At 41.8% G+C, this 12,869-nt stretch overlaps 1 protein-coding gene across 2 annotated transcripts in view; it reads left to right on the top strand.

Moving 5' to 3' along the window:
- MYO5B (myosin VB) overlaps positions 1–12,869 on the top strand; it is a 367,788-nt gene that overhangs the window by 194,206 nt on the left and 160,713 nt on the right. For both annotated transcript variants that reach the window (XM_048851019.2, XM_048851021.2), the window contains exons 7-9: positions 3,258–3,339; positions 8,641–8,748; positions 11,799–11,908. In XM_048851019.2, coding sequence (XP_048706976.2) covers positions 3,258–3,339; positions 8,641–8,748; positions 11,799–11,908 — 300 coding nt within the window. The remainder of the gene's footprint in view (positions 1–3,257; positions 3,340–8,640; positions 8,749–11,798; positions 11,909–12,869) is intronic.

The following is a 12,869-nucleotide window of genomic DNA, read 5'->3' as shown; positions in this document are numbered from 1 at the left end:
TTTTGGAGAGTAGTCTAACAAATTTTGGCAGTTGTTCTGGGTTAGAGGGTGAGGACATATGATGGTGGTTTTGGTTGTCAGAGCTTTGTATCACTGCTCTGTTTTAAAAAAGCTTTTTGAAACATTAAGAACATGAGAGAGGCCATACTGGCTCAGATCACTGGTCCACCTAGCCCAGTATCCTGTCTTCTGGCAGTGGCTGGTGTCAGATGCTTCAGAGGGAATGAATAGAACAAGGCAATTATTGAGTGATCCATCCTCTGTCATCCAGTTCCAGATTCTAACAGTCCGAAGTTTAGGGAAACCCAGAGCATGGGGTTGCGTTCTTGCCTTACTCGTTGCCCAGCTGCACTGTAGATATGCTTGTGAAACACCATGATTGTTTTGTACTTGGATTGTAAATGTAATAGCTGTTAGGGTACCTAGAGCTCATTTATCATTCTTTGTATTATTTTTTAAAATCAAATAAATCAAATAAATGAAATGAATTGGAACGCAGAAACAGAGATCACAGGATAAATACAATGCATTAAGGCTCTTGTTAGATGTTGCTAAAAAAAGGTAAAGTAGAATTATGGCCCTAAATATATTAATCTAGGAAATAAATGTATTAGAATTTTGTAGTTATTTTAAAAAGTACAAGCCATAGAACTCTAAGTTAAGGTTAAAAAAAAAAAAAAAAAAAGCTCCTCGGAAAGTCACAAGACTTGTGTTGGGTGTATAGTAGAACCTTGCTAATCTGCAAATGTTATGATTAGCACACCAAAAAGAGCAGTCTTGTCCCCCGTTTCTCATCAGAGTTTTAATGAAAGGTGGGTACTGAATTAAAAGTTACTTATTGGTAAGATTTTGTTCATTTTTAAAAAAATAGTTTGGGGAACAATTTTCTTCAAACAATTCACTTCATAGTATTTTAATAACTCCTTCTTTCCTTACCTGCAACCTCACTTTTCAAATTCAAATCCCGCTATATAAATGATTTATTCGGTAAGACCTCTCAAAAACAGTGGGTGTATGTGTAGAAACACACACACACTCATCCCTAACTTCCTATATGTGAGCAGTCTTTTTAATGGAACTACTCATCAGCTTAAATTTGGGCGCGTGCTTAAGTATTTTTCCAAATCAGGCCATAGACTGTGTGAATGTATGTCTGTGGTGACGTAGTCAGGATCATGTGAGATACACATTTGTTTTATATATAAATATGTGCATCATTAGGTTCAGTCTATGCTTTCTGTATCTTAGCTAGTTGACTGGATCTGGTTCAGCAAAGCACTTAAGTATGTGCTTCTGTGCTTTGTTGAATTGGAGCCTACGGCAGGGAATTTGCTTCTTCTATCATTTGTAAATTGCCAAGCAAGTTTTCATGGGTCTATCAAGGTTCCTTCCCCACTCTGATCTCTAGGGTACAGATGTGGGGACCTGCATGAAAGACCCTCTAAGCTTATTCTTACCAGTTTAGGTTAAAAACTTCCCCAAGGTACAAACTTTGCCTTGTCCTTGAATAGTATACTGCCACCACCAAGCATTTTAAACAAAGAACAGGGAAAGAGACCACTTGGAGATGGCTTCCCCCAAGCCCTACACCCCCTTTCCTGAGGAGGGCTTGATAAGTATCCTCACCAATTGGTACAGGTGAACACAGACCCAAACCCTTGGATCTTAAGAACAGTGAAATATCAATCAGGTTCTTAAAAGAAGAATTTTAATTAAAGAAAAGGTAAAAGAATCACCTCTGTAAAATCATGGTAAATACCTTACAGGGTAATCAGATTCAAAACCTAGAGAATCCCTGTAGGCAAAGCCTTAAGTTACAAAAAGACACAAAAACAGGAATATACATTCCCTCAAGCACAGCTTATTTTACAAGCCATTAAACGAAAGAAAATCTAATGCATTTTCTATCTAGATTACTTACTAACTTTACAGGAGTTGTAAGGCTTACATTCCTGATCTGTTCCTGGCAAAAGCATCACACAGACAGACCAAACCCTTTGTGTGTCGTGTCCCCCCCCCCCCCCCCCCCGCATCCAGATTTGAGAGAATCTTGTCCCCTCATTGGCCATTTTGAGTCAAGTGCCAGCGGGGTTACCTTAGCTTCTTAACCCTTTACAAGTGAAAGGATTTTGCCTCTGGCCAGGAGGGATTCTATAGCATTGTATACAGAAAGGTTGTTACCCTTCCCTTTATATTTATGACAGGCTCAAAGCACAATTCACAAATAATAATAATGTTTTGCATTTAAATATCACCTGTGATCTTGAAGCATCCCCAAGCATCAATATTTTTACCTGTAGTTAACAAAACCTGCACTAAGTTCAAGCTCTCTTCATTCTTAAACATCAAGGTTTCTGCAAAAGAGTGGAGTCTTGGCTCAGCCTTAAAGTTTCCAGGCTTTTGATGTGTGCTGTAACTACCCTGGACACACAGCTTTTCTGAGAGGCTTTGATACTTGACTTCATGAACTGCAGATTAGTCAATATCCTTACAGCAGCTTCCCTCCCCCCCGCCCCCGCATAACAATAGATCTTTACCTAGAAATTCAAATAATTGGCAGGTTCTGTGACAGTAGCTGTGGTAAAGAGGCATAATCGTAAGCAGGGTAGCAGTGCTCCTGTACTGTGGGTGTGATCCAAAGTAAAGATGGCTGCCCAGTGAGTTAAGAAGAGCTGACTAAATCTTTTCAAACACTTTCTCTCTAAATCGAAAAGTGTTGGTTTAATAGTAAGGTGAAAGTAAAATTGTTTGGTTTTTCAGTGTTAATTATATACACTACCACATTCAATGTAACTGTTTTACATTCACACAGGTAATATGTTTATGTTGTTTTACATGAAAGAGTAGTGGTTCCTGATTGCCTGCTCTGTAAGTTGAGCTAGTAGGGACTAAGGGCCACATTTACAAGGTTATTTAGGTGCGCAAAAATGCAGAGAGGTGCTTAGAAGGAGTTGCAAAAGAACCTGATTTAGGCACCTACCTGCATCTTTGGACACCTAAATGCCTCAGTAAATCTGTCCCTAAGAATGCTATGATGAAGGCAAGATGCCCCTGAAAGGAAAGAAGCTTGTATTGCTTAAAACTGACCCTTGGGTTGCCTTTAGGAAGCCATGCTGACTATGTAGTAATGTGAAGTTGCAATGGTTGGGAGGAACCTTGGGGTATGGAAGACGCTGCTGTGAGTGGCAGAAAAATGAAGACTGTTGACTGTCCTTAAGTCATTGGCTCTAAAGTAACTCCATGTTTTTGTTCTGTAGGCAGAAGATGAACGAAACTATCATATCTTCTATCAGCTGTGTGCCTCTGCCAGTCTTCCAGAATTTGAAGACCTAGCTCTAAGTAAGTACGCTACTCCCGCAACCCATTGGGTTCTCTGAGGTGCTTGCTACATACAGCCTGTTCTTTGCAATAGCAACAAGAATATACACTATTACTATAAATGCAGCCCTACAGATTCTCATTGGTTAGATTCTGTGTGCCAACTATAGAACTAGACATCTTACCCAAAAGGTTTAAAGGGAAATAAGTTTGGAAGGCTTGTTCTTGTCAATAGAGTGCATGTTTGTCCACATCCCATCATCCAACAATGCGGTGCATCTCAATCAGATTAAACCTCAAGGTTGCAATAGCTAAGTGGCTGCAGGCTAAAACTGAGGCTCCTTGCGGAGGTGTGTAAGGAAAGTTATGTTGTGCTCGACCTGATGTCATCAGGTTCACTTTTGTGATCTCTGTTACTCAAAGTGTAAAGTGGGAACAAATGACAAACGATTATTAGAGGTCACTCATGATGAATCTGAGTGAAATACATCTTATAGAAGCTGCTTGTTAAAAAGTGACACTTTTGGAAGAATCCTTCCATTGAACTAGCCATCACTTCTAGTTGAGGTGGATGGACCTACACTGGTGGAAAAACCCTCTTGTCTATACAGGAAGCGTCTACGCTACAGCGGTGTGGCTGCAGCAGTCTAGCTGTGCTGCTATAGTGTAAACGTACCCCTAACTGTTCAACTTCACATGCGAACACCCAAAGTGTATGTATGGGGGTATCCCTGTGACAGACCATACATTCCACAAGCTAGAAAGATTTTCAAAGGAAGGTTTTTAAAATCTGAGCTATGACAAGGCTGCAACAGAGGAAAAACTAAAGAGAGACAAGTTTTACTTAGAGAGAGACTTTTTTTTTTAATTACGTTTTGGTCAAAGCCTTAGAATTCACTGCCAGGCTAGGAGCAGTCCCTATGGATCTAAAACATGCCTTGATGTAATTAGCACTGGAACAGTAGCAAGGCAGAAACACAGCTGGTGACCACACACACACACTCTTCATAAAGCTTTAAACAGAAACTAAAAACCAGTTAAATACCTTGTGGGCTAACCTTCCAGTCACACACTCGCCAATAGCACTATATTGTGCTGGCCATTTCCATTACGGGTTCTCCCTCCAGACACTGAAGTTGAAAGCCAGAGTCATAACAGTGTAAAGAAGGTTTCAGAGGAACAGCCGTGTTAGTCTGTATTCGCAAAAAGAAAAGGAGTACTTGTGGCACCTTAGAGACTAACCAATTTATTTGAGCATGAGCTTTCGTGAGCTACAGCTCACTTCATCAGTGTAAAGAAGCCCTCTCTGATTTGCCAGGGGAAAAACACTCTTTCACCCTTCAGTGCTGCTAGATGATATGAACAGACGTATTTTTAGGAGCATTGTTTAAAAAGACTTGTTAATTCCATTGATCTCTGCATATTCCATGCAAAGGGAATGCCAGCAGTCTGGGATGGTATCCAGGAGCCTTGAATGACTTCTCTGTCAGCCAGTTAGGACTGGGTTCATTCATTACTTAGTTTTAATTTTCTACCAGAATATTTAGCACCATACAATATAAAAACAGAACATGTGCACTAGCTGGCACAAAGTCATGCAAACACAATAGATTATTATATCAGCACTTTTCCACTGAGGGATGGAGCCCATAGCTTGCTTCATGTGTCTGCAACTTGGAAGAGAGCCTTTTAGACCCTTGGCTGCTCCAGGATAATCAGGAAGCAGCTGTGGGCAAAAACACATTTCTCCCCTCAACGTAGCAAGAAGAATGCCACTTTTTCTCTCCAGTGTGGACCTTGGCATACTGAACCACACTTTTGTCCTCCCCAGACAAGACTAGTAATGTGATTGAACATCTTGAGAAGTTCAGACACTACAGAGATGCTGAGATACTATGGCAACTAGGGCCATATAAGAACTTAGCCAGAAGCTGGTACAAGGGCAAAACACTTCTACACACTGATTATGTGGTGCAACATGCAGAGAGCTCGTTATGCAGCTGCTCTGCAGCCTCTCTTGGATGCCAGTTAACTTCTGGGTTGACTCTGAGGTGCTCCTTTTGACATCTAAAGCCCTGAATGATTTATGATTTGCTTTGAGCAGGGGGTTGGACTAGATGACCTCCTGAGGTCCCTTCCAACCCTGATATTCTATGATTCCATGACCTCAGAGGCCACCCCCTCTCTTCCCAAATGAAAGCACGGCAGTTGGCTATCAATGGATGAGCTCAAGTCTCCTTCCTTTAAAATTTAGTCTTTTTTGGCAGAACATGAAAGAAAGCTAGTTAAATGTAGGGTGTAGTGAGCATTGTTAATGGCAATACCATATGAGACAATGTTCCAGATAAAGGCCAGAATTCACTCCTGTGATCTCTATGGCGGATTGATGCTGTAGCCTGCTTTCCATACAGTAAACGTGCACTGGTCTCGGTGACTGTTTCACGTTGGTAGGGAAGAGCAAAACAACGACGTCTAGATCTGCCAAACAGACTGAAGAGAAGAATTCTGCTCAAAACCTTTAGAAAGGCCAGTTTTAGAGTCTCTCCTAGCTTCTTCCTACAACCACACCTTGCAAGTTTTCTACAAGGAGCACTACAGCAAATTTTTGGAATATTCAAAAATGCGGCTGTGTTGGATGACAAAGCCCAAAGGCTAATAAATCAAGCACAGGATTGGGAACAGGAAATTCTGTTCCTACGTCTCCCAGTGACTGGCCTCAAGAATGGAGTCCACTGATTCTTCTTTACACACACCTTTTAGTTGTGTCTCAAAAACAGCTGAACAGGATTGCCACCATTTCACAGATAAAGAATCTGAGGCTCAGAGAAGTTAAACAGCTTGCCCAAGATCACACAGCTGTTGATTTGGATTTTGACACTGACCTATCTGATACATAATATTGGAATTGGAAATGGTTCAGAAAAGGGCAACAAAAATTATTAGGGGTATGGAACAGCTTCAGTATGAGGAGAGATTAATAAGACTGGGACTTTTCAGCTTGGAAAAGAGACAACTAAGAGGTGATATGATAGCGGTCTATAACATCGTGACTGGTGTGAAGAAAATAAATAAAGTGTTATTTACTCCTCATAACACAAGAACTAGGGGACACCAAATGAAATGAATAGGCAGCAGGTTTAAAACAAATGAGGAAGTATTTCTTCACACAAGCAGAGTCAACCTGTGGAACTCTTTGCCAGAGGTTGTTGTGAAGGCCAAGATTATAACAGGGCTCAAAAAAGAAATAGTAAGTTCATGAAGGATAGGTCCCAGATGGGCAGGATGGTGTCCCTAGTGTCTGTTTGCCAGAAGCTGGGAATGGGCAACAGAGGATGGATCACTTGATGATAACCTGTTCTGTTCATTCCCTCTGGGGCACCTGGCATTGGCCACTGCTGGAAGACAGGATACTGAGCTAGACTTTGGTCTGACCCAGCATGGCAGTTCTTATGTTCTTATTCACGCCCTTCCATTGAAGTATACATCACTTCACTTACCTGTCTGGGTCTATTTCTGCCAATCTGTAAAATAAATAAGCAAAATATGAAAATACAGATATATGTCCACATTCACCTGTAGGAGGTAAGTAAAGATTAAGGTCTCTATCTTATAGATGACACCAGCACACTTCATCTAAGCTTTTTCATAATTCACCAGTGGAAATTTTTGACCAAAAGTAGCTTTGCAGTTTTTCACACTAAAAGATGCTATTGTCCAGAAGCTGCCAGTAAGCAGAAGGAACTGTTTTCAGGGGGATACATAGAAAGGGGAGCATGGAACAATGATAGATGGTACAGAACAGTAGTTGTGAAATGGTTTATTAACTTTCAGTATTAAAGAAAACCAAACATGATACACAGTAATGTTTTATAGTGTACCCTAATGCTTAGAACAGGGGTTCTCAAATTTCATTGTACCATGACCCCCTTCTGACAACAAAAATTAATACATGACCCCAGGAGGGGGGACCGAAGCCTGAGCCTGCCTGAGCCCTATTGCCCCAGGTGGGGGAGGGGGGCCAAAGTTGAAGCCCAAGAGCTTCAGTCCCAGGAAGGGGGCCTGTAATCTGAGCCCCAGGGCTGAATCCCTCAGGCTTCAGCTTTGGCCCTGGATGGTGGGGCTTCAGCTTTGGCATCAGGCCCTAGCAAGTCGAAGCCAGCACTGGTGACCCCATTAAAAGGGTCATGACTTGGGGTCCCAACCCACAATTTGAGAACCGCTGGATTAAAGCAAATTCAGGAAATTTCAGCTTGCTAAGTGTCACAAGAAATACTGTAAAGCAGAACATAGTTCTACCGTTCTGCTCTAGATTGCTGGGTAGGGGTCTGCGTGTCATTCAGTAGCAGCCAGAAGGTCAGCATCTTGGTTCTCACCATGCTCCTTACACTGAACCGTGTTGTGCTGGGCTTTCCATCTGAAGGGCTAGAGTCCTTCCCCTGCTTGGCCACCTGCCGATTCACTTTCTGTTACAGCTTCAGTCTTGAGAGTTGAGCGCCTTGGCCAAGCTTATGCTGAAACCAGAGCCCCAGGGTTTTACCAACATCTGTCTCCTTTCCTTCATATTGGCGCTTGCAGTCTCAGTGTGTGCTGTTCCTGTGCTCCTGTAAAAGGTTATGGCAACTGTTCTGAATGCTCAAAACTTTGAGACACCAAACCTCCTGGTTACTCTCACTTGCTTAGCACCAGGCTCACATAGGATCTCCAGGGCCTGAACTTTAACAGCAAAAGGTAGGTCCACTGATTGGAAGCCATGGCACACAGTGGAAGTGCGCAGCTGCACATGCTCCGGGGACCTTCCCTCTAAAAAACACGTTTTTTTTCCCCCTGACTGCCTGACATACATACTCAAACTCATAAACTTTGGGGTCTGAGTCAAAGTGGGTCTTTCCTTCCATGACCGTCTGGCAGAAATGTTCTGCAGACCAAAATTCAGCCCTCTGTGACACATGTAACTTCCACTGTGGGTTTGTACAGGTGTAACTACTTGGAACTTCGAGAACAATTCTCTTGATGTACAAAAAAGAACAGAATCCAGCTCCTCCTCCTCTGTCGAGTTGGCACTACCGGAGATATCTGGAATTGAAAGCACAATGTTTTTATTGCTAAAACAAGCAGATCTGATTGTGTGCACAGACTATTTTTACATTGTTGCTTTCTAGAGCAGAGCTTCATTTTAAGGAGACCATCTGCCCTCCAAAGGTGGGCAGCAGGGGGGGGGGGCTACAAGGAGAGTGTTCTAAAGTAAGTACAACGAAATGTAAGCAGCAGGTTATGTGCCTCTCATTTGCTGATGCATTCATTCTGTGTTTGCTCTTCTCTTAGCATGTGCTGAAGACTTTTTCTACACTTCTCTGGGAGGCGAGACAACTATTGATGGAGTTGATGATGCCGATGATTTTGAGAAAACCAGACATGCTTTCACCCTGCTTGGTAAGGGATTATTTGAAAGGGTCCAGTTGGAAAGCTTCCTAGTAAAACACTTGGATGTCTGTGTCTTGCAAAGGCTTTCAATATTTTGCACAAGCTCTAATGTAATAATGTAACCCGCAGAGGCATAAATCCATTTGCTTTTTGACCTACTTAGTTTTACCTTGCTCTCTGTGTAGGGAATGTGGGAGTTTCTCACACTCACGTCAATAACTAGTGAAACAGAGGGGGGGAGGGGAATTGGGAGAATGACTGACTAGAGATTACCCCAAAAGGAACATTTTAGGTTTAAAGCGACATCACAGTTTTGATTTAGTCTGTTTTGTTCCTGTGAGTCTGTTTCCAGGAAGTGCAAAAATATCTTTACTTTCTAACTTAGTTCCTCTTCAGCCTGGCTAAACACAAGGTGATGTGTGTCATTGCATACACCATCATACTATCCTTGCCAAGTATCAGAGCAATGGAAATAATGGGCCAAATTGGACTCTTGACTGTGTAGTCAGTGGAAGCCATGCACATGCAGCCAATGGCAGAATGTCCCAATATTAATAACCATATGCAGCGTTCCTATAGAGTACAGTACAGCAATCTGCCACCGAGATGACCTGACTGCAATACTCACTACTTATAAGGAAAATAATTTTTAATAGAGGAAATAATTGGCGCTCTCAGAATCTTCTACATTTACAGGGGTTGATTCCTATTCTTTAACTGTAGTTAATCTTTTAAATGTAATTTTTAGCTCCTCCCTGCACTTCATTTTATTTCTTCCTATTTTGGAAGAGGAGTTTTTAGCACTGTGGGTGCTGCCTGCTATGCGAACATGGGGTTGCTGACCTTGTGGCTGCACTGATCCCAATTGCAGGGGATTACCGTATACACTGTTACAGGCGCGTCCTTTACTTACCCTTCCAGGCTGAAAGTCTCTGAATTACACTCAAATTTCAGATGTACATATTTTTCTCTCTCATTTCTCCTGGTCCAATCTCAGGGGCTCTACTCCAACCTCATCCTCTTTGGCCTCTGCTGCTTGTGAGGAAGTCAGTTATCCTCTCCTGCTTGACATCTTGCTCACACTAGGCTTTTGAGATACTGTCCTCTCGTGGTTCTCCTGTCCCTCCAACTCTTTTGTGTGTCTGTTTTTGCTGGCTCCTCCTCTTCTCTGTTGCACTCTGAGGGTGTCCCCAGGTTCTATCTCTGTGCCCCCTAGTCTTTTCACTTCTGTCTCTGGACAGCTGCAACTGTTTACATAGTTTCAATTATCTCTATGCTGATGACTCATAAAGTTCTCTCCACCACTGATCTGTCTCCTTCTGTCCAATCCCATGTCTTTTCTTGTCTCCGTGACATCCCACTCTTGGATGTTATGTCAGGACCTTAAACTGAACACGGCCAAACCTGGGCTTCTCATTTTTCCCTTTCAAGGATTCTCCACTTCCCACCTCCTTTATTGTTATAAACCCATCACCGTCCTCCGCATCTTTTAGGCTAGTAATCTGATTTCTTTTGTCTCCTCCCTTTCTGGCCCCTTCCCCCGCTCCAGGCTGCATCCAAATCCTGGTGTTTCTCCCTTCTTAACATGTTCAAGGTCTGAATGTTTGTTTCCTTTCACCCCAGAGCCAGATCTCTTGTTCAAGTCCTCCTTACATCTCGCCTTGACTACTGCAATGTCCTCCTCTGACCTCCCACAGACACTGCCCCTGCTTTAATGTCTGCATTTTGTGTGGACTAAAGTCACTTTCCTTTTCTGTCAGTTTGATTATGTCATGCATGCTCTTCGAATCCCTTGACTGGCTTTGTGTCTCCTCAAGCCCCTCCCCTCCACTAGTGCTCCAAGCCTATGTGCATGTGTCAGCTTTTCATAAAATCACCACCATGCCTTATTCCACTCAGCCATCCATGCATGATGCAAACTCCCTGCGCTCATCTGCAAATCCCTTAGCCTGTCCACATTTACATCTGATAGTGCCATAGAGCAGCCAAGTACTATTGCTTTTTGTTAACCCTACATTATTTTTTCCATCGCTGTTAACGACTAAAAAAAAAAATCTCTGGAAATATAAAGGCAGGCTTGACAGACTGAGAACATCCAGAGCAAGTCATAAATCTGTAGAACATGATGTGAGAAGCAGACAGTGAACGTTTAAAGAGGAACAAACATCTGCTGAGATTTGAAGTGAGATTTTGCAGGGTAACAATATTCAGATTTCTGCGAGCGATGTTCCTGCTGGGGAAGCTGAAAAGAATCTGTCAGAAAACACTTGAGGAGGGAAAGTCTTGCACCAGCAATGGAAAGCCCTTAACAAGTACACCAGTCACACACTTGCAAGTTTTTTTGGCATGCAGTTTTGGATGTGCATTTTTTTTGCACATCCAAAAACTTTAAACTGCACGTGCAAATGGGAATGGGCCCTGCAAACTGTGCAGTCAGCCACATAGCTCGCATGTTAAGGGCTGTATTATACAACTCTCTCACGTTGGTGAGCTCTCACTCATATAAGTGATCCCAGTGACTCCAATGGGGACTATTTGAGTAAATGCTCTTCCTTGGCACTATTAGTACTCAGTAACCATTTTTAATACTGGCTTACAGCAGTAGCATAGCTTAACCTGGTTTCACTGGTATTAGCCTGCAATTTGTGCACCACAATTGTTTGTATGATCTTAGTTATTACAGGTAAGCAGTTTTTCCCTTTTGTGTTATAAAACACAAAGCAAGCCCCTATGCAGTTGGTTGAATTGAAATCCCAAATGAGTTTAAATGATCATCATAGAGTAGTTTCTTAGCTTTCATGTAAGTTTTAAAATAGTATCCGATCCATCTGTAATAAAATCGCCTTGATATGTCTGTTTAGGGTGTGAATATTTAACAGTTCATATGAGAAGTTTCTCTTGCAATCTCAGCTGTCACCTTGAATGATGATTGTTTATTGAGGGCATTCTGATTGTTTTTGAAATCATCCGTCCGGAAAGAAGATCAAACCGTATAAATATTTTAAGAGAGTAAAACACTTTTTATGTTGTGAAAATTGGATGTCAATTGTTTCTTTCAGGAGTGAAAGAGTCCCATCAGATGAGCATTTTTAAGATAATAGCTTCCATCCTGCACCTAGGAAACTTGGAAATTCAAGCAGATCGAGATGGAGACTCTTGTAGTATATCGGTAAGTTTTTAGCAGGCACAGAAGATACTGTTGTGCAATTTAGTGTATTAATAACTCCAGCCAAGTTGCCTGTCTCTTGCTACAAAGGATGCCATCAAGTGTGTTTAGTTAATACCTTAATTTCTACTTATTTATTTTCTCTTGTTTTATTGCTTTTGTAGGCAACTTGTCAATAAATCTTATTTCTCTGATGTGTTTGTCTCTTTCCAGGAAATCATGCAGTCTCACTTGTTTTTCTGTCATACTTGTAAAGCAATGTGAATGTGTTAGCTTACTTCCTGGGTTTTTAAAGTATAATGGTTGTCACCCTTAAAAACTGACCAATTGCCCTAGCAACAAATCTAATGTTACCTCAGTGTTTGCAGCATTCCCTAGAGTAAATATCAGGGAAACAGAGAGAGTATTGCAAATACTGAGGTAACACTTCAGAGAAACAAATACTGTGATACTTACCCCCTACGCAAGGTGAAATTGACAGGTCTTTAAAGGCAACCAGTGTATTAGACTCAACAGCGCTGTCTGCGGAATAGTGTTTGGGAATACATGCACCCTGTGGGAAATGCTCGTGCTGAATCAGTAGCTGCTGGTTCATAAGAATCCAAAACAATGGGCTACTGCCTCCTCTGTAAATAGTTGACTGGTTTTGGATTTCTCCCAGACGCAGAATATGGTCAGTCCTGGTGTCTCGCAAATACTTCGGGGATTTAAAGGAGAATGGAATGGGAGCATCTTTTGATACCTTTTCATACTGTAATAATTTTCAGTATGTGTCAGAACTCTGGTCTAAACCATTTTCCCATGTTCTTATGGTTCTTTTGGTTTCTGGGTTCGATTTGGGATGCATATTGCAGCACAGCCTTTCAGAAATGGTAGTGATTTTGGGTGCTGTTGTTTATATATTTATCTTTGGGTGCCCAACTTGAAATATCTTTTAAAAGGGCTGAATATGTCCTTAAAATCA

Source organism: Caretta caretta, chromosome 5 (genome assembly GCF_965140235.1).
Source record: "Caretta caretta isolate rCarCar2 chromosome 5, rCarCar1.hap1, whole genome shotgun sequence".
Lineage (NCBI taxonomy): Eukaryota > Metazoa > Chordata > Testudines > Cheloniidae > Caretta > Caretta caretta.
Note: the sequence above shows the minus strand (reverse complement) of the source record. Positions and strands in the feature narration are given on the sequence as shown.